Here is a 26,189-nt window from a genome sequence, read left to right on the forward strand (position 1 = left end):
TCTGCACAGTAGGACAAACAACAGTGAGCCAACCCGAGCGGCGGGTCGTTGCCATTTTGTACGCGCCAGTCCATAAGCGCCGGAGCACTTTTACATTTTTCTCCCTGCTTTATGGGGTCTGTGCTTTTTCGGCGGTACTTTCGTTGGAAAGATGCTATTACTTTCCCCTGTTTGAAATAGAGAGACAGAGAGAGAGATGCAGTGCTACTCTGTGGCAAGAATTTCACGGCTCCACTGGTAAAATGATGCATGATGCATTCTGCCCTTCACTTTCCCACAATACATTTCTCTCCAGGCCTATGGGGCACAGGCCCGTGCAAGCCGAGACAAACGCAGGAAAAGGGAGAAAAGAACAACTACCAGTAGCATCAGTTTCCTTTTATAAGAAAAGCGTGGTGTGCCTGCGAAAACACTTCACGGCGTGGCGGCTGAGGGGATGAGGTCGTCGGCATCGTTTTAATATTCGTGCTATTTTTGGTAGGGTGGCTAAAAACTAACTCGCCCAGACGGCCCAGAAACTTCCGCCGTAGTACTAGGTTCTGCTCTCTGCGTCTCTATTATGAACTCATCCCTTCCATGTTCCCCCACGGAAGAGGCATCTTGACTTTTTCATCCACAGATTTTGCACACTTTGCGCAAGGCGAACAAAGTGAGCTTTAGTAGAACACACACACACACACACACCTACAAAAACCAAACAAAAAGAAGAAAAGGAACCGGATAGAGTCGATTTGATGTGAAGTCATGAGTTTTGGAGATTCTGGGTAAATTTTTCCCCGTTTCTAGGCCACCGGATGCTCTTAAAGTGGAAAATTGCTGACGCTCCTTCGGGGTAAACTCAGGACCATTTTAGAGGACTATTATGTGACGTCAGTTGTAAACTTTCTGTGCTGAGTGTGTGTTTTTGCTCGAGGTTGCGTTTTGGAGGTAAATTTCAGGAAGGGCATCTAATTTCTGTGAAAAGGTAGTTTTGGGCATCTTCAACTTCTGAGAGGGTTGAAGAATTTAACGTTTCCTCTTCTAGCGAGACGGTACGGCTCTGTCGTCATGCAGAAATATTCTTACCTCAGCAAACAAACTTCACGCACACAATGCTCCACCAGCCATCGGCATCGATATGTATCTCCTCTATGCAAACTATGCAACTCTCTCTATACCCAACCAATTCCTAGCCTCACACTATCGTTTCCGATCGATCGAAAAACACACGAGAGAAAATTGAAATAAGTTGACAGATTGTGGGCAACCTTGGGAGAAAATGGAGCAGAAAGTTTTACCGGCACCACAAATCATCCCAACAGCACGCTTCCTGCTTGCCCCAACTTGCTGGACCCGCTGGACAAATCATCTGCCGGCTTCCCAGGGACATCGGAGCGACGAACCTAAAGAACCATCGATTAAGTGAGATCTGATCGATTACGGTGAAGATTTATGGTTTGCGGGTACTCCGCCCCAAGGGAATCAGGGAAAGCTGGAGCTGGAGCTGGGTCATAATCGTCGTTATCTTGGGATAATGTTTTCGGTTTTCCCCTGAAGTGGTTGTGCCCTTGGTTCATGCCGATTCACCACAATCTCCTCAAAGGAAGGTGCCCCGAGGCTTACCGCTTATCGATGAGTGGTGTCTTTGGGCCAGAAGGAGAGTTTGGGAGCGTTTGGAAAATCTTCTGGCGCTGGAGAGGATGAGAAGTTTAATCTTTTTGCTGAAGATGTGTGTCCCAGGCCACGCCGGAAGTACGCGGGAAAGGCTCGGCGCATGTTCGCAGGAGGTTTATCTTTGCTTACAGCACAAACTGTTTGTCTTTGATGTTTCGGTGTGGGACGATTGCCCATGCAATGAAAGAGAATTTTAAATTAGTTTGTCAGATTTGATTTCTTGCGCTGTGTGTTAGCTTAATCACTTGGAAAGCGTAAATAGCCGCTCGGCCAGTGCAAGTACATTTGAGCTTAAAATATCAAATAATTCATGTTAAAATAAAGTGGATGTAATGAACCATTTTGCAATGAATGGTAAGTGTCTTCGCCAACTGAAAAATCGTATAGTTACTAAGATTAACTCATCATGTGATGTTATCCTGTTTTGAAGACAACTTCGGCAAATTAACTTTTCCATCATCCCTGGATGCACTTCAGACCACTCTGAAAACGCTGACGTCAGCAAGGTAAAAATAACTTCGCATGCCGGACAGAGAGATCAAGCCCGGGATGCCATTAACGCAGCAAGACTGTCAAGAAAATTGACTTGCAGCTCAGCATGTACTGCGCTGGCTTCTTCAATGCGGGCACAAACATTCAGCAAAAAAAAGGAGCTAATCAACATCAAATGATACCAAAGTGCTGCCAGACCAGGCCGTTGGGTTGAGTGCGGGACGGTTGTGTGGGAAGAATGAAATCAAGCAAAAGCCAAAGGACGAGATACTTCACTTGGGAGGGAAGTAGATTAAGTTTCGTAATGAGTTGCCACTTGCAGAAGCATACCAACCGTTGGGAGAGGCAATAGATTACAAAGTTGATGTTGTTGTTGTGTGTGTGTGTGTGTTTTTTTGTATTCTGATGCACTTTTACACTGCTTACGGCTTGCCATCAACAACAACAGCAAAATCATCGGTGGGATGTCAAAAGATCTTCAAAAGCTCGTACACTCGTTACGGTGAATGAGTTCACATTTTGAGGAGGAACGAGTAGCTCATTGTCTCGACGCTATGTACGATGAGTGGTTTTAAAGTTTTATGATATCACTGTTTGCACTTACGATGCCATGATGTGAAAAGTTTCAAACGGTTAACGATTAAATTTTAGCATGCAACTACGAGGAAAAAAATAAAAGTTCAACCTATCCATAAACGCTTCTATCGCAGCGGCTTTAATATGTAATGCTCCAAATGTCTTAGCTAATGCGAAAATAATGTCAAAGTGTGTGGGTGTGTCGTTTCCTCCCACGGTACGATGATTGAATCTTGATGAGCATCCTTTTTTACACCACGCAACCCACATTAGGTTATTTAAAAAACAGTTAACGTCTGGCAGAAAATTATTAATGAAGGTTATTATTAACGAAACATGTGGCAGACTGCAGCGTTCGGTGCGGTGAATGTGTGCTGTTTGTCTGGTCCCCCCACTCAACCTCTTCCATTTCATTTCTATGCTGCCAGTTTCATCAGAAATCGATCAGAATTTCGTTCAGAAATCGGCGAGCACGGGCGGGAAAAAGCAACCCACCACAGCATGCGCGAAGTGCTGAAATGCTGAACCGATATCATCTGGGTAGATAAAAGCTAAATACTGGCGTGTTGTGCTGTAAGGTCTCTTTCCTGTGTGTGTGTGTTTTTGTGCGTGGGAGAACACGCTCGCTGAGTACATAAAGAGCTTCCTTTACGCTGGCATTTTCTTTGTCAATACTTAAGCAACGACCTGCAACGGTGACACTTTAAAGCGGCAGCCTTTCTTGCAGCAGGAGCCGTTTCACCGTCCGCTTCACACTTTACCGAACTCTCCCCCAGATTGATGTGTGTGGCTGGAGTTGCTTTTGATGCTGTGCGGTCGCTGTTGTGGCACTGCACGTGCTTCGCACGCCGATAATAATCAATGTTTGATAACGATAATGTTTATCGTGACATAACGAGTGCTGGAAAATCGCGCGTGCGGCCCCGCGGAGAGCCGCGGATATTATGGTAATGGTTCGGTAGCACATTAAAAGCATGGCCTTGAGGACGCACTGCTTCGTAATAATCATAATAATTAAAGTACTTTCAGCTGAACAGCATCGCCCCGTGCCGCGGAATTTTCGTCGTCGTGTGTTGCTTTCCCCAACTCATAACGCCACAGCGTAAAGTGATAATTAAGAGTGCGAGAGAGAGAGAGGCCACACGTGCCCGATGAGCATAACACTCCCGCGGGGCCGTGTGCTTTTTGTGCGGTTTGGCTTGTTTGCTTTAATGTTTTGGCCTCGGGGTGGGTGAGTGGATCGACTACTAATGGGAGGGTGCAGGAGCATCCAGTATCGATAAATGAACGCAATGATCGAAGGCACTGCTGCTGGGAAAGTGCGTAGCGCGTGGGTATGAGTCAGTTAGTAAATGAGTCCATAAAATGAAACGTTTAATAAGCGATACTAGGGACAGCAAGACGGTTGCCCGTTGCAGCATGATGTCCATTATATGCTGGCGTTTGTTTTTAATTAAACGGTTAAAGTGCAGCAAAAATCGACCTCAAAAGCTTAAATGCTCTCCGCTTGCTTTTGGTGCTTTTAAACAGAAAAACATTATAATACTAAAAAATCAAAACCCCATTTCTTAGAATTTCGCCATCGCACCATGCTGCTTACGCCAAAAACAAACAAACACATAATCAAAGGAGAGAAAAACAGTGTAACGAGAAATTAAAATTTCATCGAACCTCCCAGGCTCCCAATATTCAATTCGTTCGATAAATTACGCAGCGTGCGCTCGCGTCCAACGCGATTGGAATTTCCTCTTTTTACACTCAAGCAGCCCCGTCTGCTGCCTCAAGCTTTAAAGCATCGTTGGCGAGAGGAGGATGGATTTTGCAAACTCTCCAGACGGCAATCATGAAGTCTCGCTGGCCACACATCCCCAGCAAATCCCAGCCGCCGGGACGGAAACCCCCCGATTCTTGGTACTGTTGTCCCAACGCCCAACCACCGGGAGCAATTTGACGGAGCAGCGAAGGCCATGAAACAAAAGGGCTAAGGGAGGAGTGGGGCAAAATTTTCGGAAATTCGCGTCACACCCCGCAGCGGCGGGCACGCAAAGCGACCATCAATTCACGCCCGCCGGTGTGCTGTTTTGTTTGTCGATGGGCTTTTCTTTTCGAAAATCCCGTCATTTCTTCGACGTTTTTTGATTTTCGGATGCGTTCGGATAACAAACGGAACCTCGGGAAAGAAAAACAACGAAGGAGCACGCGCAAACCTACGAGAAAAGCCCCTCCGTGACGCTCTCCTCTGCTCGGTTAGCCCACCTCGACCCCGGGACGCGTTCAATAATTCAGAAACGGTTTATTTGCCAATGGTGCCGCGCGCGCTCGTTAGTTCATCTATAATTGATGGGCGGATGGAGAATGAAAAGAAGGAGTAAATTTCCAATGAACAGAGCAGAAAGCGTCCTCCCAGAGGGGCAGTGTGCCGTGGGGTAGGTTTGGGTCATTTTCCTGGAAAAAAAGCTCACCGTGCCGCTCGAGAAGGGACGCTTTTGTTCGACACTTTACTCGTCGTTCAAGCGACTCATTGAGCTTTGGGTTGGACGAAATCGCATTTAAATCTCACGACGATCATTAGAAGGGTGGCGCAACATTGTACGAACACAGCCACAGAGCCCAGCCCATCAGCCGAAAGTTCGCAGAATCATCGAGCGGGGTTTTTTGCTTCGCATTTTAAAGACAAGCCTCGAAGCGAGCGAGCGCTTCTTGTGTTACGGTGCTTTTTTACAATTTTTGGAGAAGCATCAACTTGGAATAAGCCCTTTTTCTTGAAGGAAGATGGCTCATTGCGCAATTGTGCTGATGTGCTTAACGTCTTCAGCGTAAAACAGCAAAGCCGGCCTGCCGACACGGTACCCCTTTTATGTTGTTTGTTTGTCCCGAGCCCGGTAGGATCTGGAAAATCATTTTCGCACCATTTATCAACTCCAAAACAACGCCGCACCACTACCATCGTCCAAACGAAGCTTTCAGGTTGAAAGTGAAAACCCTGCCCTTGCTGAGATGATGGTCAACTGGAATGAGGAGTGCTTTTCACCCCCCCTCAAAAAAGACAGACGGACAGGAAGGAGCACGAATGAATTGAAGATGAAAATGGGGACGAAATTTTACGCTTCGTTTAGAGGAACGTTCCACTTTAGCCCGCCGGCGGTGGAGCCGTTCGTTGATGAATGCGGCACGATGAGCGATGAGTTGAGCCAGGAGCAATTCTAACACATTGTGGTTAAAAAAATGGGGGGTATGTGTGTGGGGGGAGATTTTCTACCAAACTGGCCAGGAAAAAGAAGAAAAAGACAGCGCCCTAATGGAGTGAAACTGGTTGGCCATATCGTTGGAATCATTTTATGTTGGTTTTTGTTACGAGTGGATGTGGTGTCGGTCGCTGTCAGCAACGAGCCGGCCCTGTCTGGTGAGTGGATTTATTTCGTTTTGCCAACACAAACCCACACGCGATGGTAGGACGATAAGCAGAAGCAGTAGTTTGCCCTTTTATGTGCTGTGGAAAACGCTTCGGGTGAGCCACGTCTAAAGGATTGTGTGTGTGTGTGCGTCACTAAGATGACCGTCTTTGGAGTGTCGCTGCTATTTCTACCCAACCATTAGTAGCTGTGAGACATGATGAGGTAGCGCGTGATCAGTAGTGGATGATGATGATGCAATGGCGGTTTTCTTGCTCAAATTAAAGCCAATAAAAGCTGGGTCACGCAGTCTGATGCCTGGTCCGTCGACTGTGGCGTTATTATAGCCTTCAAGCTCTAAAATAATCATTTTCACAGTACAGTTCTTTTATATTCTCTTCCTATAAGAGTGTGTGTGTGTGGGAGGATGAAATAAACAAAGCGTTTATTGTATTTTAAACCACATTGTTAATTCAAAATGTGCGTACGTTTCACCTAGTCATTGTGTCAACTGTTTGAATTCCCGTCCTTTTTTATTTTACACTGTAAATTTGCAGCAGCGCGCGGTATCCGCAGCCATTATTGTGATTAAAACGCTGTTTGCAAACTGCATCATAACGACCACCAGCCGTTTGTCGTGTTTTTCTTCATTCTGCAATAATGCAACGAGGGACAATTGGAAAGCTTTCCCATTTGATCGCTCTTCGCTGCATCCCGGCAACTTGTTTGACTGATTGTCTCTTAATCAGCATATTGTCCAACGGATGCGCCTCTGCTGAGTTGATTTGCGGGGAGAGGAAAAATGCATTCAACCTTTTTCATCAGCCCAGCGAGCCCGTTCGAGCGAAAGAAATGGTGCAAATTGTGCTGCACGAGGTGGTTTCACTTTTCCGTTGTTGTCATGGTTTCTATCAACTGCTGCATCGAGCTGTTGTTGCAGTATGTGCCACCTGCAGTGGGCTGCATTCATTTGCATACTTTTTTGCATGGCAGTAAACTACTCGAAAAATTGCATTTTTTTCCACACTTTTATGCGGTGTTTGCTTTACACGTACAATTTTTTTTAATGGTACATTATACATTAAAAATCAGCAATATTAAATGGTCATTTTGGTATTAAAACTTGCAAATGTAAAGGACAAAGTTTTCAATCCCAACACTGAAGTGCAAAAACCATCGAATGATTGCAACAAATATGAAGCACGAATCAAAGCGTAAATAAATGGAAAGTTACAACGCCAAAGCGCAAAGAGCTGACCCACGCAAAAGTTAACCGCGCCACCGAGCTGCGGTTACGCTGAAAGATTGTTTGGCGAACACCGACTTATCGTTGAGGTTTTTCTTTTTTTGCTTTCAATTCTTGATGGTCCATGACTGCGAGAAGGAACTTCTATTCCCTTGCTCACCTCTTCGTGTCCTTGAAGCTTCATCTGAACGGTTTTTAATTCTCTTCCCACTGGTTCCAGCACCAGTCAGGGCGGATAGAGCAACACACACAGCAAAAAAAAGAAAACAAGTTTGAAGCCGTCAAAAAAACTTTTCCCACTCGCTCACTTTAGCGAAGAATGGTGACAGCCGTGACCGTTGGAAAGGGCAGTACACGGGTACACTTTGATTGCAGCTTGGCTGGAAAATGCTCGGACACGAGCAAGATGCTTCAGCTGAACGAACCAAAAAATGGCCAAAGCAATAGTGAAGCAAGTTTGAAGTGACGTTCAATTTAATTTTACTTTCGCTGGGCGCCACACGGTGTACGTTCGTCGCTTGATGAAATTAGTAAAATTAATTGATACTCGAGTTCAGGTTGTTTTTATCGAACACTACGCAGGGAAATACACGATGAATATTGTTTTGAAAAATAAAAGAATATCGTGATTTGCAAGATAAAAAAATCCATATTTCATTGATCTTAGGTGTACTTGAAAAATCCGATACAACGACAGTAAAAATCGTAAAGAATCGTTTATTGAAAATAAAGAACTGAACAACGAAAGTGTTCCTTAAATGCTAAATTCTTAACAGTTGAAAGAGACTTAAATTCGCTTTCTGAAGCCATCGTTCTGATTCGATTTATGCTCAGAAAACACTCCCGTACGAACGTGCCCCCGCCGTTAAATTGTGCATTCCGTGGGCGAACGGACGCGTTTGGCAAAGCAGCCAAACCCTAGAGCACGGTGCCGTAATTTGCATCGGGAATTAGATTTTCCAACCTTCGCGGTAAAATCCACTGCTCGCGGTAAGAACCATTCCGCCAGCGAACGAGCAAACGGGAACGACGGGAACAAATTCAAGAAATGCATTCAAACCATGGCCCCCAAGGTGTCTTGGGTTATGGCAATTGGTAGTTCGCTCGCAAGAAGGAAGAGGCCAATGGTGAGCGCGCGGCAGGGTAGTTAATTAAATTTTCTCCCAAAAAACCACACGAACATTGCAAATTTATGCATTACCCGGGCTAGACAAACTATGTAACGAAATGCAGTTATGGTGAAAGATCTCGTCTTAATCGCGTTTGGTACACGGGGTAATGAGAAATTTGTGGCTTACGGTGTGGGTCGTGCAATTGGATAATTAAATGTTTATTTCGCGAAGAAAAAGTGCAAAGTTTTGTCATAAATTTTCATTTGTTTTGCAATGGTTGCACCATTTAGCTCTGTGGTGTCTGCATAGTAGAGGACACCCTTGTGTAACATTGCGGTGCAACAAACATATGTTTCTCTAGTGTGCGTAAGAGACTATATAATTACGCACTTAAAAACAGTGCTGGAAAAGTGTCTAGTGTATGTATTTATTTTGTAAGAAGTTTTGATTACATAAAAAAAAACAAGAAATAAGTTGAAAAATTTTGGTAAGGTGGAAAAATATAGTACTAAGTCTACTTTTTTTGCTTAATATTAACTATAAGGTTACCGCAATACAATATACCATTTAACATTATCTATCTAACGACAGCCCTTAAACTATCTGCAATAACCAATTTCGATTGCATTTGATGTTGAGAGCTGTTCAACTTTAACAGCAGTTCCGGTTAATCCGCTTAGAAACCAATATAACTATTTCGATAAATAATAGCATTAGACTCCAGCACCCAGTGCTGAGCGCAAGTGCTCATGCCACTTCAGCTAGCTGCTAGAGTGTTAGCAAACAAAATCCGTTCATCCAATTAAGCATGTGATGGCACGTCGTAAATCATCGGCTAGAAGCGTGTAATTTAATTTACCTCAAGTAGCAATATAACGTGAACAGATTTCTATTTTGGTAATGCTTAAAATTAAGTGACATTTGGAAGTGATAAAAAAAATTAAAAATAAATCCTGGACATTATAAAACAGGTTACTTATTCGCTCTTAACTGCATGGGTTATTATTATTTTTCTTTAAATATGTTATTTTTCAAATACAACAGTCAAATAGGTGCAAATCCCATGCGACTCATATGAAATGATGTATTTCCTCCAATGTCAAATATTTTCTAATAAATTCCATTGTCACAAAATTCTCCCATAGTGCTCCCCACCAACACCACGTGGCGGGGAATCATCGCGCACGCAGCTGTATGCGTGCCATACTTAACCCGCATTTCCCCTCCAAACACGAGCGCGTTGCGTTGCGTGTGTCGCAAACGTTGCACAGCAAGCATCGACGGCGGCGAAAAAGAGCTAGCAATCACGCACCCGAAGCAACAGTGTCTCTCTATCCCTCGCCCACTCTGTTCGTGTGTTGTTACACTTTTGTTGTTGCTTTCGCCCAAACACCGCGTGTGAACGAGTGAAACGGGAAAAAACGCGAACGTGTGCTGTAACGCCCCTCTCGCTCGCACGCCGCAACAAGCCGTTCGGGTTTTCTTGCTGGGGCTCTCGAAGGGTAGCCGCCACCGACGGCTCACCAGTGCATTAAGGGATGTCGGAAGGGTGCGAACCGGACCCGCAGACAAGAACAAAAAAACAAGTTTCAAATCTTTCAAACCTTTCGCGTGTAACGTACCGCGCTTTCGCTGTGCTACGGGACTGACCACTAGGTTCTGGTACGCTTTTTGTGGTGTGCAAAAAGAGATTTTTGCTGTTGTTCCTTCGTAGTTCGGGAAGATCTCTCACGGGAAGACTGTTTTGCGGATCGCAGCACCGGCGGTGGTGGTGATCGAGATCGTGTAAGTTGCTGCTGCTGCTGCTGTGTTGATGGGGAAAAGGTGCGCGTCGTTCTCGTTGTGTTGTTGTGGCGGTGTGCGTGTGTGTCACCGAAATGCTGCCGAAAGCAACGGGCTGTGTGCGTGTGTGAGAGCGTGATAGAGTGCGAGATAAGCGCAAAACAATAAACATTTGTCGGACTTTTTTTTTTGTAATGCTCGCCGTCGTGCTTCCACACTGCCCTACATTTCTCTGCTTTGCGAGCAGACTCTACACGGTTTTGTAGGGCAAGATTTAAGGCAGACCTTTTTTGCTCGCTCGTGTTGCCCCTGTGCGTGTGTGCTCGTTTGCGTAAACTACCTCCGAACTAAATCCAATTAAAGATCAATTTCGGGGCAAACAGTTCGGTCATTTCGGTGCTGCACGATAAGAGGAAGTGAAAATGAAGGCTAAAGCTGGCTGTAGATTAGATAGCCCATTCCACCCTCCCTCCTGCCTTAACAGCACTAGTGCGTTAGTTCTTCGGGCCATTAGGACAAGGGGAAGGGCAACAATCGATAAATCGTGAAAGTGTGCTCCTCCTTCCATTTGAAATGACCCCGTGTTTTACGAGCCCAAAACTATTCCGCTTTATCGATACCCACCCAAACAAAGAGCGTACAGCCAAAAAGTATATAAATCATTCCTCATTGCCTTCAGGTGGCAAAAAGGCGATCACGCAATTTAAATCCGACACGAAAGGTGTTGCGCTTCTCACGCGTCTCTCGCTCCCGGGCGCCCCCTGCACGCGACGCTGCTTTGACGGATGCTTCTACCGACGAACTACTACTACTTGTCGTTGGTGCTGCGAGAAATGTTCGCCGATCGTGCCATCAGTACCATCTCATGTGTGTGTGTGTGTGTATATGGCAGGCTCATCTTTCATCGGTCACACTGTGAAACCAATGGTCGGTCGCTGTCGGTGTAGAGATAGCAATTCGAAGGTGCACTGTAAAATACACTTTCGTGTTTATGGCACATTCTTTCGCACGTTTAAATGCTTGCTGCTGAAACACTACACCAAACTCACATTACCAGTGGAGTCTGCTGTTATTTCTCTTGTCCGCTCTGTGCAGTGTGGCAGTGGTTTAAATTACAATTGATTTATGAATTCGATTCGATGGGCCTCTTGCACGAAGAGACGCATTGACGAACTGCAGCCGCCGTAAGTCAGTGTGAAAGTCGATGTAAATGTAGCAAAGAGCAGGTTTAAAAAAAGAAACTCAATACGAGCATATGATTCACGCGACAAACTGCCGTCCTTGGCCTTCCAAGCGGTGTAAATAAAATTCAACCCAAAAATGCTCGTTGGTGGTAAAAATATCTCACCGCCCCAATCTCCCCGCCCCGTGGTGATGGGTGGTTGTAATCCGTTGTTTGACAAGCCGAACGATTAAATTCATAATTAGGGCCGGTGACTGCTTATAATGTCCAACCTTTGGCTGTTTTTACGTGTGCATATATCAAGACGGGAGACGAAGAGATATGATAAGATTTATTCTCATCGAGTCTATTTTTGTCTGTCGATTCACATTTTGAAACAAAAACACACGTTGAGTGATGTTCCTTTAGTTGGGCGCTCAACCAACACGCACACACACATACAGCCATCATTAGCGAAAAATGTTTGGCGGGACAAATTGATTTTATGGTGGATTAATCGAAAGAACGTTTCGCTTTATGTTTTATTCTGCACCGTCGTCGTGTCGCGTCCGTTGCCCCATTCTTTCGTCTCCTATTTTTCCGGTTCATTAGCAAGCGCGATGGAGCCGATCGACGACGAGCGGTAAAGGCTGTGTGGTGTCATAAATTATACCCACTAATAAACTACATCGTTCACTAATTAGGCTGTCATTAAAATGGGAGTTTCGATTTTCGCGAGCAAATCTTCTCTCCGGCTAATGCGAATTAGAAATCGCTGTTCCATTCCGTTGCTGTGTTTCTTCTGTTTCGTATGTTTGGCTTTATAACTCTCGCCATGTTTGACTCCATCTAAACCTCTCCATTTTCACAATTGATGTTGACGATGGTGGTGGTGGTGATGGTGATGTCTCGAGGTAACGGCTTAATCACAGCATCCGGGAGTCCTCATTCGGATCCATCATGATCCGTGATGGTCCAGACAGGGCACTTTTCCGCCGCTTTTTTCTTTTTTTTCCTTTTATCTGTTTGATGGCGGCACAAATCTGCTGCTTGTCGGTGGCCGCCCATTCAACCTACACCGGCAGTGGCAGTGTCCGCCTCCGGTTTTGCGAGGAAATAGGATGGCGCGTCGCGCGAATTCGCAATATAAAGCTTAATGTTATAACATTCGCTAATTTAAAAGCCATAAATTTTAATTTTAATATCGTCGTTCTCCTCCACCGTTGTCCGCGGCGGCGAATGCCCAGCGTGTTTTGCAAGTGTTTAGGCCGCCATGTGTGTGTGTGTTTGTGTCGCGTTGGACACACATCCCGCTAGCAGAGCGGAGGGGGTGTTGGTTTTGCTGCACAAAATTGCTGCCAACCCTTTTTCCCGCTCAGGGTGCACAGACGTATTGCGGAGGAAGAAATAGCCCTTCCGACCGGCTGCTAATGTGCACTTGATTATGCGAACAAAAAAACAAACGGTTGAAGATTTATTTTGCAATTTTCCAATCCAATTCTTGCCCGCTCAATGGCTTATCGGTGTATATCCCGCACCCCGGCCTTGGTACAACTTATCATGCAATACCGACAGACGGGAAAGATAAATAGTTTCCCTCACCCCGCTTTCGAGTGCAGCTGTCTTTTTACACCTTCGCTCGATGCTCGAGCCACACCAATAGACGCATTGCAAATTCTAACTCAGAACCCCCCCCCGCGCCCCCTGTGCTTCCTTCGCCCCCTTGCCCTGCTCCGTCCCAACGCCATACGCGTGTATGAGCGACGACGGAACACGCAGCAAACAGCGCCAGACAGCGCGTCTCGCGCGCGCGCCAACCGTTTACGCAACCCGTGCGCACGGAGAGAGAGAGAGAGTACGCGAGCGGGAGCGTGCGCGCAGAACAAAAACGTGCTGGGTGAACATTAAATCTACAGCAGCAAAGGCAACAACAACAAAAAACACATCGCAAGCACACACAGCAAAAAAAAAAAATAATAACAACCCCACACGAAACGGAACAGACTGCACAGAGTAAATGATGCTTTTCCGTTCTCGGGAATCACCCGGGTTTTTGGGCCGGGACCACCATCACCACCACCACCACCGTCGACGTGTCTGTCCCCGGCGACGACGACAACGACGGTGCGGCCGGATGTGCGTTAGGGAAATTAGCGGTGATTCGTATGTTCTGCTTTTTTTCTGCGTTCGTTCATTCGTTCGCCGTTTCAGACCGCGTCTGCTTTGATGATGATGATCATCATCATCATTATAATGTGTGTGTGTGATTAGGTGTGCCGGCTGTGATGGGTGGATGTGTTAAGCATGCAAGAATGAGGCTTTGGGGACGCGGCGACGCGGACGGTGAATGTGAGGCACGTGATATGGGACGGGTTGTAGTGGCCCAGTTCTTTCGCGGCGTGGTCTAATGCTTTACGTTTCTGAGATTGAGAATAATGGTTGAAGGGGTTTTGCAATTAAAAATTTTCTTTTTAACTTTTCACTCATTTCTTTCACTATTTTTTTACGATTTGCAACAAAGTTGTCGAAGAGTTTGCATTAATGATCCAGGGCTAGTTTTGTGTTGCATAATTTTTTACTTGATTTTCTTGCACTTACTTTTTTGCTTTGGCAATACGGGTAATGTCTTAACAAGTTTTAAATTCTATTTTTTATTCTAATCGACATTAAACTCTTTTCTTTAGTTTTGCCTTAAACATTTTAAGAAAGTAACATATTGAGATCGATTTACAACCAAAATCATGTTAATAATATTAAACTAAAAGCATGAAAATTAATGAAGAAAAATGCTCTGTGTGACTCTCGTTTTTAAAGATAACATCTTCAAAAAAACATCAATAAATATCAATGTGCTCGTTCGTAGGATCGATTATTCTGAAATCTTCTCCTGCTTGGTCATTACTTATCGCACAAGAGTAAGTAAGTAAGCTAAAATGCTGATTCTTTTCATGCGCTTTACCAGTAATTTGACAGCAAGCAAGTAAACGCACGAGAAGTGTAAAGGAACTATCAATGAGATTGAGAACAGCTTCTGCTGTCCACGCAGAACGCGTCTTGGAGGGTTCGTCTCCCGAAGGATGTGAGGAAGTAGCTGAAGGAAGGGAAAATTAAAACCATCTCAGCATTTCCGCTGCATTACTTGCTGATTTTGGGCCCATTTATCATGATTGGAATTAAATTGGTCAGTCTAATTTGCGCAGCTCCTCTTACGCTGCTTGGACCATAATGAGTGGACTACCCCGTCACAACGACCATTCCCAGCAAACCAGAGCTTCACTCTTAGTGAATAGAATGATGTAGGTGTGTGTGTATGTGTGTGTTGACCGGAAAATATTGTCACAAACTAGCAACGTCATGGCAGCACCGAGCCATGGCAGCAATCTGCAGTCACTTAGGTAAATTAAAATGTCACATTGCTTATTGCGGCTGCGACTTCCTTAGCCGTACCGCCGGGTGCAGGATTAGTGGGATTTGCTGGGGAAAATGCTGCATTTCTTGCTGCTATGCAGCCCACTTGCCACCCATTTTTCCTACATTTTGATCGACCGTTTAGCAAGACCGTTTTTGCCGCGTCAGCTTACACTTAACTCGTCCAGGATGATTAATTACACGCGCACACATTCTCTACCGCTTCGCTTCTTACTTTCTTCTACACGAAACGATCGAAATGATAAAAAGTTTCTTATGCTTTTTTTGTGCGCGTGCACGAAAGCTGCACGCATGCTGGATGATTACTTAGCGCCTTAGGAAAAAGGGGAAGGTTTAATTTCGCCTTCATCATCCGGGAGCAATTATCTGTTCGCAAAGGAGCTGATTTAGATGTCGCACGGGTGGAAGAAACAAACGGGTCGGGCTTTTAGCCTTTTAATCCCCATTTTCGTCATGCTTCGGAGAGTGTTGATTCTTAAGTCCTTTTTATTAATGCGATTAAAATGTGATCTAATTGTAGCTTTCTCTCTCTCTTTCTTCTACTTACAGGACTTTGATTTGTTCTAAAGTACCATTAGCGTCAACAAGGACAAAGCTACAACAAAAAAACGAAACGCAGCTCACCCAAAAACAAACCTTAATCGGTTTTAATTAAATTAGGAAAAAGCTGTGCTTGCCTGTGGCCGGTTGGCGCGGCTCGGTAAGCTTTCCGATACGGTTCGCGTGGCGCCGTGACGAGGCCGCGGCGCTGATTGTACATGTGACACGCATCTTTTTGTGCATATAATCCCACTTAGAAGTATCCGTGTACCCGTATATATACATGTGTGTATGATTGTGTGTGTATGTGTCCGTGTAAGTGTGTCATTTAGTGTAGCGGAACGGCAAATATTAGTACCCCAATCCCCTTCCGCCCCAAACCGGTGGGATTGCTTGTTTGGCAGCAGCAAAATAGGCAAACAAACAAACATCCCGCGTTTTCCTGTACAGTGCGTGGTGCTTAAACGGCATCGTGTCTAGTAGTTACTTTTGTGCTGGCTTAGCTCACAAACCCAACAAGCAAGAACACGAACTACACTCGCGACTTTGCAAGCGTAAGTTGGCCCCGCAGAGCGTGTGCAGATGGGACGAGTGAAGGCTCCTGAGATTTGGTGCCGTAGTTTTGATTGATTCGTGAGCTCGTGAAACAAAAACACAAGCCGTGCTTCAAGCAGGATCAAACGCAAAAGCCTGCGACGGTTCGTTAGTGTAACTAGCTTTAAAGTTTAAAAAGAAAAAGAAAAAGGTGTGAAAGCAAATCAAACACAAGTTGAAAGGTAAGCGGCGTTGCAAAGAGCGTAAGTACGAAACTAAAACAAAGCATCTCGGGAGCGGGAAGCGGGAATAGCAAAGGAAAAGAAAGTAATGGTAGAAGAAATTTCCTTCACTAAAGCGTGCCTTGAGTGTTGAATACAGAAGCGAAAGGAAAGCGAAGTGCGAAGTGGGAAGTGTAACGTTAAAGTGAAATAAAAAAATAGTAGCAAAAGTTGATGCATAAATTGAATTCGTTCGATGTAAGCGGGTGCAGAGCGATTGTGTGTGTGTGTGTGTGTGTAAGTAAAGCGAAGGAAGAAAATTCATTCAAAGAAGCAAAGGTGAAAATTGTGTAAACGAGCGACACACTAGATCGCACCTCCAAGCCCCGTTCGCGCGGAAGTGAAACCCGCGTTCGTGTCCGTGGTTTGTTTGTGCTGTCGGGTGTCGGAGTGAGATTTTTTCTTTCTTTTTTCCCCGACTCCAATCGGAAAGTGTGCTGTGTCCGTGTATGTCGAGTAAGAATCTGTGAGTGTTTGTGTGTGTGTGTTCTGCGTGGACCTCCAGCTGCATCGTTGGTTAGATAGCTTGCCGCTTCTACCTTCAACACGTTATCCTGACACCCAGCCCGGCACCGGAAATGGCATCCAGTCGACGACCGGTGCAAACGATGGCGCTGGTGGTGTTCGTGATTGCATCGCTCCTGGCGACCAGTTGCACAGCCGACGAATCCGTTACAGGTAGGAACGGGTTAGAAAGCTTGATAAGGGGAAGGCACTAAAGTTGATGTAAAATTATTCACTTTGCCCAAGCTGGTATGGTTCTTCGATGTGTAACAAAACGAACGGGCAAAAGTGAATCAGTTTTTAATCACTTTTGCTTCTTCAGACTTTTTCATTGATTTTCAATTTTCTTTTCTTTCGTTGTCGTCGTTTTGTTTTTTTAATGAATCCTAACAAAGGGAAGTCTTCCTTGTTTTGATGTACTTTTGCTTGGAAAACTCCAACGCAATCAAAACCCGTTGATTTGCTCCTCCAATCGATTGGCCATAGACGATACAAATGATGACCTTCGCTCCTACCGTTAATATTCGCCAGGGCACAGGCACAAGTCCTCGGCATGTTACGAAACCGCGCCGCAACCACGGAGAGCGTGATCGAAATGTTCATGGCAAAGAGCGACTCACTTTAATCACCTTGATTGAGTTCGGGCAATAATTCAAACCGTTGCTTAGACCGTCGGGCCCGTCTCTCCACTCATAATCGGCATAACTTATGATTGCCGGTTCCCGTTCATTTGAAGGTGACAGAGGACGGCCGATGCTTGGCACGATTTTAAACAGCACAGCAGTTCCGGGGCATCGCTTTCAACCGTGTACCTCACCAAGAATGCGTTCGCTCTCATGCTCACGTTTTGCGTCGTTTTGTTACGTTCAAGGTTCGTCCAAAGCCTAGGGCAATTTAAGGCCATCCCTTCGTCTGCGCGCCGGACGGCTTGCAATCAATGTTTGATTAGATTAGGTCGTCCAATGATTCGATCGGCCAAGCGTTCAACAAGGACGAAGGAGCACCCTTTTCAATGTGCCGCTTCCACAGTACGGAAGCACACAACGTGCACGGGTGGGACTGATCTTTGCGTTCTGGAGTTCGGGTTCGGGCGAGAAATTAATGAACGTTTTCACCCCACAGGCTACGCCAGGGCCTTGAGAACGGAGAAAAATACGGGTAGTTTAATTTGCTTCACCTACTGCTACATTACACGGTGGTTCGTTGTCCCTCGCGCGATCGTCCTTCCACCGTTTAAGGGAGATCGTTTTAAAGAGCAGAAACAATACCCGCCAGCAGGACACTCTGCGGGCGCGAGACAGCGTTGTTAAACGCTTTTAGAGCGGGTAGAGCGTGCATCATGAAGGCCCGAAGGAAGTCAACAAACGCTAGAGCTGCAACGATGATGTAAGATCATGGCCATTGGATCAAGGTCGTGTGGAACATGCACTGCTGCGATTATGGAGAGTAAATGAGACCGAGAAGAGATGTCTCGTGTCAGAATATCTTGGAGATGGATGTTGGAGGAATCCAATGTACTGGAAAGATTGAAAGACATAAAATTGAGATATGTTCAGACATTTAGTTTGATTATTCCAGACAAACATTGATTTGACAAACATTGAACATAACCTGATTCTAGAGAGTTCTTTATTCCTTAACTCTATTAGAATCAATGTCTTACTTTCAAACTTTATTTAATGGTAAGATATTAACGATAGAGTTGGCCAAGATTTCTTAGAGCATCCAGACATTCTATCTCTTTACATTTGGTTGATTGATTACTCTAATTTCTATAAGAACTCCATTGCGGTTGTTGCCAAGATCATTCCAAGATCATTCCTTATCGAACATCCGTAGCTCCAATACTATGGAAGAACTCCTGTTCAAAAGTTGTTTGAAGGTTCCCGAGACTAGTAGACTGACATCTTATTCTGATCTACATTTTTGAATGACCAATCTCTCATCTTACTCTGATGTCTGCTACCAGACCAAAACCCTAAGACACGGAATGTTGAAAGCCAAACACGTTTTTACTCTCCTTAATCCCCAAAAGCCTTACTCGATCCCCGTGGGGAGAATTTCAAACCCTTCGCCCCTTCAAAAACTACACGCTTGTGCCAAATCCACCAGCGATCGAATTGGCCTGATCGCACCCGTCGATAACCTTCCTTGTACGGCCACATATTACTCCTCTCTCCCCCCGGAGTAGCTTACATTTCGCATAGTGCCCTCCACTGCTGTAAACTCCTGCTCGCTTGCGCCGTTGCTTGATCGATTGATCAGATTCCGGCGCAAGCCACTTACCCCACAATTTTTTCCCCATTCCCCGCCAACCCATCCGCCGCGTGAAAGCTCCTCCCGATGCCCGCGCCTGATCGAGCGCACCGCGGCGTGAACGGCGTGTGTCGGGCAAGTACAAAGGCAGCGTGGCGGCGGCCCGTCGTCACCAGGCGCGAGTGTAAAGCTCGCGCTCGTGCGATCGTGCGGCATGATTGGTGAATGGGAAAATTATCCCCAGCTTCCCCGTGCCCTTCGCTACACGTAGGACAGTGGGTAGGAAGTAATGTTGGTTGGAAGTCAGTTGGGCAAAGCCAACGTCGACTTCTTTCCTCCATGGCGCGAGAGCGCGCGCGTGCTCCGATACACGATTGCTGCACGTTTGTCCGCCTGTTCGCAATGTTGTGCGGTTGCTGCGATTGTTTTTTATGATCTAGCAATCGGTTATGCAACAACCGCACAGTGTACACAAAACCCCTAAGTGTATCATGACATGAAGCACTACAGTATTATTATAAGTAGGAGAGAGTGAAAGGGAATTTTACGACAGGGTGGCGAAGGAGCAATGATGAACACAAAATTGAGGAAGAGAATTATGGAGGGACTGTGCCGGGTAATAAAAACCCCATTTTTACTGTGCAAGCCACATGTTCTAGTGATCGTAACAAACGAAACAGCCTTCCCTCGTCCCTGCCTTGCTCAACCATTTTGTTTTTTGCTTTTTTGCCCGTTTAATAACGCTCTTGTGCGTCGGGCGCGGGGTTGTGCCGAGCTGCATGAGATCATTAAAAGAAAATGCAAGTGCAATTGCATCGCTGCATTCTTGAGAGCGCACCGAGCGATTAAGGGCTGCCTTGTTGAGAGGTTTTATGTTTTCTGTTCCGTGATTCCTACGAGTGTGTTGTGTGAATGTTACCCCTTTGATCTTTGAGACTCTTTGAGTTTGCAGTAGAGCATGGGGTTGAAAGAAAATGTTTTACAGCTGATATGCTGGTTTACAAATGACTTTTTTTTTTTGTAATTGGAATTGAGTCAAACTCATATTGCACTTTTTAATTGCATTAAATCATATGTTTTAAAGACATAAAATGAAACAAGCTCATTTTCACTTTCAAGGTGAAATTATTCCTGCTCATTCAAAGGTTAATTTCGGCAACTTTCCTTTACCCCTAGAATCCTTTTCCTTTTGCAAATCGGATTACTGGTTCAGCAGGGAACAACAACATAAAGACGCATTGCAAAGAAACCAGCGAAACATAATCCAACTGACCTCGCAGTGCGCTTCGTAAGTGAAGTGACGGCAGTGCCGGTAAATGTCAGATACTGGACAGCTGCTGCTGCTGCTGCTGCTGCCCAGCGGGTACCAGCCATGGCGGGCGGGCGAACGAGAGCGAGAGATAACGATCGAAAGGCTTTGACCGATTGGGGCGTTGTGGGGCCCAGATTTCGTGCAACCGATAAACCCGCCGATGATCCACCACCCGCGGATGTGAGGGCGGAATATGTTTTTTTGCGACCCGGGGCGACTGGGGCCGCGTGATTGCTCGGGGCGGGGTTCAACGAGAGCGTGGTTACCCATCACCGCGTGTTGTTGACGGTGGAACGTTTTACCAAAAAAAAAACAACATCGAATTAAGAAAGGGGGCCAGAGAGTGAAGGTGAGGCTGTTGTTTGTCCATCAGAACCCGGCTCACACCCCAGCACCGATTGATAAGAAATCGATTTTCGTACGAAATTTAAAGCGATAAGCCGCCACATAGAACCGCATTATGCGTGTGTGTGCGCTTTCAATTCAATATTTGTGGCGCCATAGTCACAATTTTGGTTTTCTGATGTAAGTAAAGAAGTAAAGCAACAGCAACAGCAGCAAAAGAAGAACAGACTGCGCCATAATAACAAAAAAAACTGCGCCGTTAGCACTTCCGTCATTAGTGGGTCGTGTGTGAGAGTGTATTTAACGGATTGGAGTATTATTTCGGTCACCCGAAAAATACCCGATGGACACCTTTTCCTTGCAAGTGAGGTAATAAAATGGCCGGCCGGGGTTTAATCTCGGCTACCGAATGGCATTACGGCGCTATCACCAACGGGCGGCGCACCGGTTTATGGTGGGAAATTTGCGCAATTGTGTCAATGGGTGAGTGTGATAATTTATTTATAGAAAGTTGTGACGCCTGATGGGTAAACACGTTGAGCATTTAACATGATTGAACATGTTGGATTACACAGGCTTTTCTACATTTTTTAGCACATCCTATTAGCCCGATTAGAAGCAGAATGTTCTGCAGAAAGCATGATTCTTCCATTATCAATGCATCGATTCTGCTCCAAACGTAGAATCAGTCGAAACATAAAATTGCACATCATTAAATACCAAAAAGAAAAGATCTTCTTTTCCATTCACTATTGCGCTCTTTGTGTGGGTAACAACGCGTTGACAGTTCCCCGAAACGGGTTCGTCTGCACGTGTCGAAAGAAAATGAAAATCAATTAATTCATTTACGTCTCGTTAAATGTTGCTTCGGTTTTTGTTTTTCGATCCGAACCTTTTGTGTGTTTTTTGTTTCTTTCTATTCTTCCATCTTTTTCTAGCGTCGTCATCTTGGCAAAAGAAAAATGCCTTGCGGCGTCGATTTTCGATTTTAGGTCCCCGCAAATGCGAGCTCCCTGCCCCGCTCACGCCGCTGTGGAAAGCTCATTTCAAGTTGTTCGCTTCGCTTTCTGTGCGTGCGCTCGAACATCAATTGAAGTTGAAGCTTATATTTTTTTTGGAAATCGATCCTTTTGTCCCTAGCTTTTTGCCAATTTTGTTTTGTTTTGTTTTGTGTGTGTGTGTGTGTGTGTGTGCGCGTCCTACTGCTACTCCATTTCGTGGAAAGGTTATCTCTCGGGTGTCGTAAGCAAAAGTGGTGGCGCTTTCTTTGCTTTCTTGCTGCTGTCCCACTGTAAAGTATTTGTTCGAGAGGTGCTACACTTGACTGAACAGCATTTTATTACCATCCAATCAGGCGTAAGGATGCTCTCTCCCGTGGCAGGCACTCGACCGATTTGCCCGAACCCTAAGGGCGAGCTTTTGTTCCTTTTTTGTGTGTGCATTTTTGTCCATCTATTTATTTTCTAGATACGCTATTGATGGCTCGCATTCACGCCCATTTCGCTTCGATACCTTTTTAGCAATGGGGTGTTTGGAGGGACGCTTAGTTAATTAAACAATTAGTTTTTAATTACGCTCCCACGACGACACGTCTCGCTTGGCATTGTTGGCGCGCCCGAGGCGCTAGACAAACACGGTTGAAAATGGAAAACAACAAATTACAAATCGTTGCTTGCGTTCCCAACGTTCCCAAAAAAGCTAATGGGGCGTTATCAAATTTCGTTTCGAATTGTTTGGTTGTTTTCGATCGACTTCACAACCTGCGTAAAGGTGTTGAGGTGTAAAGATTTCCGGGAAAGAATTTTTGTTTTTTCCCTGGAACATGTACAGCTATTTGTAAGGCATGCATGTGACCTGCCTCTTGTCGGTGTGTTGTTTATTTGGATAGCCTTTTCACACCCCGAGGGTGTCACGATCAATTTAAATTCAAATGTGTTTGAAAATGTGTTTAATTTGACTAAAGAAAAATCCAACTTCAATTTGAGGTTATTTTATCCTTTCAATTGCTTTCATAGAATTTAAATTCCATTCTGTAAACTGTCTACAGAACATTGCAAATCCATTCTGTCCGTTAGATGCATACCAATATCTCGCCACCAACAGAGGATGAGTGTAAAAGTGTATTGTTTGACCGTGCAGCAAAAAAGCGTCAAACATCCCTTTACCTTTATTCGATCAAAGTTTTAAAATATCGCTCTCCTTGACAGGAACAACAGCAAAAAAACCTCCCTCCAAACTGTTGAAAATGGAACAATAATATTCATAACACATGCATTTCCTGGTGTTCCGCTTGATCCCCATCATCTCGTTTGGTGCAAACTTTTGCATTTTTAACGCACTCCGTTGAAAAAAAAAAAGGATCGAAACTACAGAAAAGTGCAATCGAAGCGACAAAAGCCAGAAATAAAAGAGTGTCGTTGGGGAAAAACAAAAAAAAACCTAAAGCAAAGGGCACTTCAGAACACACCCCGAAACAGTGGGCTACCACACGAAGGACAAACAAAGTTCCCAAGTTTACCAGCTGCATCCACCACCATAGAATGAGCGTGTGTTTGGGTCCGTGCTAGATGGACACAGAGCCGTTTTTCCTCTTCATGCTGCAACAGAAGGAAAAAAAACGACTGGGCGTCTGATATGCAACTAACGTCAATGGCAACATGTCAGCGGCGCGGCCCTATGTTTATCGCAAAACCTTGCGTCATATTTTTTATTCATCTCAGGATGGCGCAGGGCAAACAACAACAAAAAGAACACTGTTGTGCGCTACCACCCCAAAACACCAAAACGCCAGCCATTTGCGTTTTAAAACTAACCTACACGTACCACAGAGCGGCGTCGGTCGTGGTGCGACCGCTAGCGTTTTTGCTGCACCGCTGCTGCTTCGTGAATAAACTTGTCCACTCGCGGCTGGGGTAGGACGGTTTTTCCGACCGTAATAATGGGTATTTTTTGCATAAATTTCCCAATTTTGCGTTCCTTTTTTTCTCTTTTTAGTTCACGGTGCTCCAAACCAGTGTTTCGTGATGATGGAGCAAGCGCAAGCCGAAACTGCACTCGAAGTGGGTGGCGCTTTTTCTCCCACGGAACAGTATCCCATCAAACAGGCGGACATTTCAGTGCGAGGAAGATTTATAGCGGTGGCGGAGTTTTCGAATAACCTAAAAACCGACGCAAACTTTAACGATGAAAAAGTGGCCGATGAGAAACGGAGAAGCTGCTTTTCGCGCCCGGAAAAAGCACTGCAAAGCAAAAAAAGGGTTGAATTTTAAAACGAGCCTACCTCAGCCTACACTTTGTTGTGTACCTTTTTGGGTTTTTGTGCGTGAAATGCACAAAATAAACTGCAACGATGCAAGTTGCAAAAGGAGAGGGGAGAGGAAAAAGTTAAAATATTTACTCTCACAGCTGCACTTTTCGCTGCATCCCGCTCCGCCAGCGCTATTGCTTAGAGACTGTGACTTGTTCTTCAATTTTAGCTTACTTCCTGAACTCGTTTGCCCCGGCTTGCCCGGAAATGAACGTCGAGTGCACCACTCGAGCCTGTTCATTAACGTCCAGCAGCAGAGTGAGCTCAAGCGAGGTGTGATGTGTGCGAGTTTGTACGTAAAGAGGTCTTGTTTGTTGCGTTTTTGTTGTTGCAAAGTTCTATTTCCTACTCGTAGCGTCACTCCGCCTAGAGCACTTGTCATAGTTTGCCCAACGGTCTGGTGTGCACTTGCTGTTCAATAAAAGTAGATCGCGCTACAGATACACTCACAGAGACCACACCCCTCCTGCGATGCACCACCACCAGTTGCTGACAATTGGTAATCAATTTTCATAACAAAACAACAACAACACAGTTTACAGACGTACCGCTTCTGCTGTGTATGAAACTGCTCCACCCAACCACCCACCAAACCATTTCCAATGGAATGTAATTGCATTGCAGATGGCATCCATCGTACGATTCAATCACCTTCCCATACTGTCCTCGTCGGCGCAGTTGAATGCACTTGCTAGAACAAGACAGCAAACGCGTGCGAGAAAGATCGCAAGAGAGAGAGAGAGGGGGAGAGCAAGCTACCGGAGACAAGGAATGAGGAAAAGAATTTGCCATTTGCCCAACAGCGCGAGATAAGCGAGATACGGGACCGGCGGTGCGTCAGCGAGCTGGAATGCACTGTTTGCAAGCGCGGGCGCCTCATGCCAAACCCTGCCAGCACCCATCTCTGTTACATTGTACGGTGGTGGATTGGTTTTGCATTGAACGACAATAAATGATAAATGAAATTCCTACCTTCTGCGCATTCCTCCTCCTCCTAACTTAACACTTGCACCCCACGCGAAAGAGTTTAGGTTCTGTTTCGCGGGGCAAGAAGCGTCCACAAAACAAAGCAAGCGAAGCATCGGCTACGATGACACTTTTGAGCCCGATGGGGGAGATGTAGAGATGCACCGATCGTTTCCGGATGGACGTAATGCACCGCAAACGCATCCGACGTCATGCCGGCTTCAAGATCTGTTCAATGTACCGGAGCGTCTCAAGTGGCACTAGCTGCTGAGACGTTGCCTCCTCCCCTGTTCGCTGGGGCATAGACAAACTATCGCCTATTCCCGTAGATTGCATTATCGATGGGCCGGTTTTGTGGTTTTCATGATTTAAAACTGGTGTAGCATATGGGTGTAGATAAGATTGCTTTCATTTAAAAAATCAAAGCTCCATCAAAACTTCAAACAAACAACTTCATTGCGTGTGCCGATTGTGAAGGACGGGTCACCTGATGTCATCATCATCATCGTTGTCGCCGTCCTCTGCAACCGGGACACGGTCAATGTCGACGGCGGTAGCCGCCAGTCCCACCCCCAAACGCGATGGTTTTGTCTCTAATCGGATCAGTCACTGCAGATAAATATAGCAATTAATCATAAGTATCATAAACGCGCCACCCCAACCCCTCGTCTGACAGTAACACTAACCGATCGATGATCGTCATGTATTTGTCTTAGTCGGGTGCAGTGGCAACAGTAGCACAGCAAGAGACACCGGCGGCTTGTAGGGGTTTATTATGTGGTTTTTTGTGCTTCTGTTTTGCTACTCACCCCTCTCCAGTAGCTTATTCAGTTTTTTTGTTCTTATTTTATAAAATACACACCTTCTCTTTGCAGCCGTGGGAGATGCCTTGGGGAGGGGTGGCAGATTGTGTCGATATCCGAGTGACCTCATTTTTGAAACGCGCAACGCCGCCGCTGCCGCCGCTGGCAGCTTGTTTTGTGTTTTTTTGCAGTCCGGAGCGGTTTTTGTGTAGTAGTAAGTGAGTGAGAGTGTTGTGTGGCATTGACGAGAGAGTAGAGGAGGGAGTGTGTGGAATTGGTTGCTTTTTTTTGCTAGAAATTCCTCCAGGCGCTCGCGTTTTCTCGTCTAATGCGCGTTTGATTATTTGTTTGTCCTGTAGCTCTCTTTTTTGCTCTTATATGTAGAGAATGTATACGTTAGCATTTGATAGTGCTGCATGCACAAGCACATTCCATTCCATGAAACGGAGATGAGTAATTCCCCTAGTGTGATTCATTCTTCAGTGAATCTACACGTA

General features: G+C 45.4%; 1 protein-coding gene across 5 annotated transcripts in view; it reads left to right on the forward strand.

Moving 5' to 3' along the window:
* The window catches only part of LOC120900087 (cysteine-rich motor neuron 1 protein), a 158,626-nt gene that overhangs the window by 36,981 nt on the left and 95,456 nt on the right, over positions 1 to 26,189 (forward strand). For 2 of the 5 annotated variants that reach the window (XM_040306675.1, XM_040306672.1), the window contains exons 1-2: positions 9,979 to 10,256; positions 15,394 to 16,877. Coding sequence is in view for 4 of the 5 variants with exons in the window: in XM_040306672.1 (XP_040162606.1) it covers positions 16,778 to 16,877 (100 nt within the window). In the remaining variant the exon portion in view is untranslated. Of the gene's footprint in view, positions 1 to 9,978; positions 10,296 to 15,393; positions 16,878 to 26,189 lie in introns of those variants that run through there. The other 3 variants (XM_040306673.1, XM_040306674.1, XM_040306678.1) reach the window with 3 other exon arrangements.

This window comes from Anopheles arabiensis, chromosome 3 (assembly GCF_016920715.1).
Source record: "Anopheles arabiensis isolate DONGOLA chromosome 3, AaraD3, whole genome shotgun sequence".
In the NCBI taxonomy this organism is placed as follows: Eukaryota; Metazoa; Arthropoda; class Insecta; order Diptera; family Culicidae; genus Anopheles; species Anopheles arabiensis.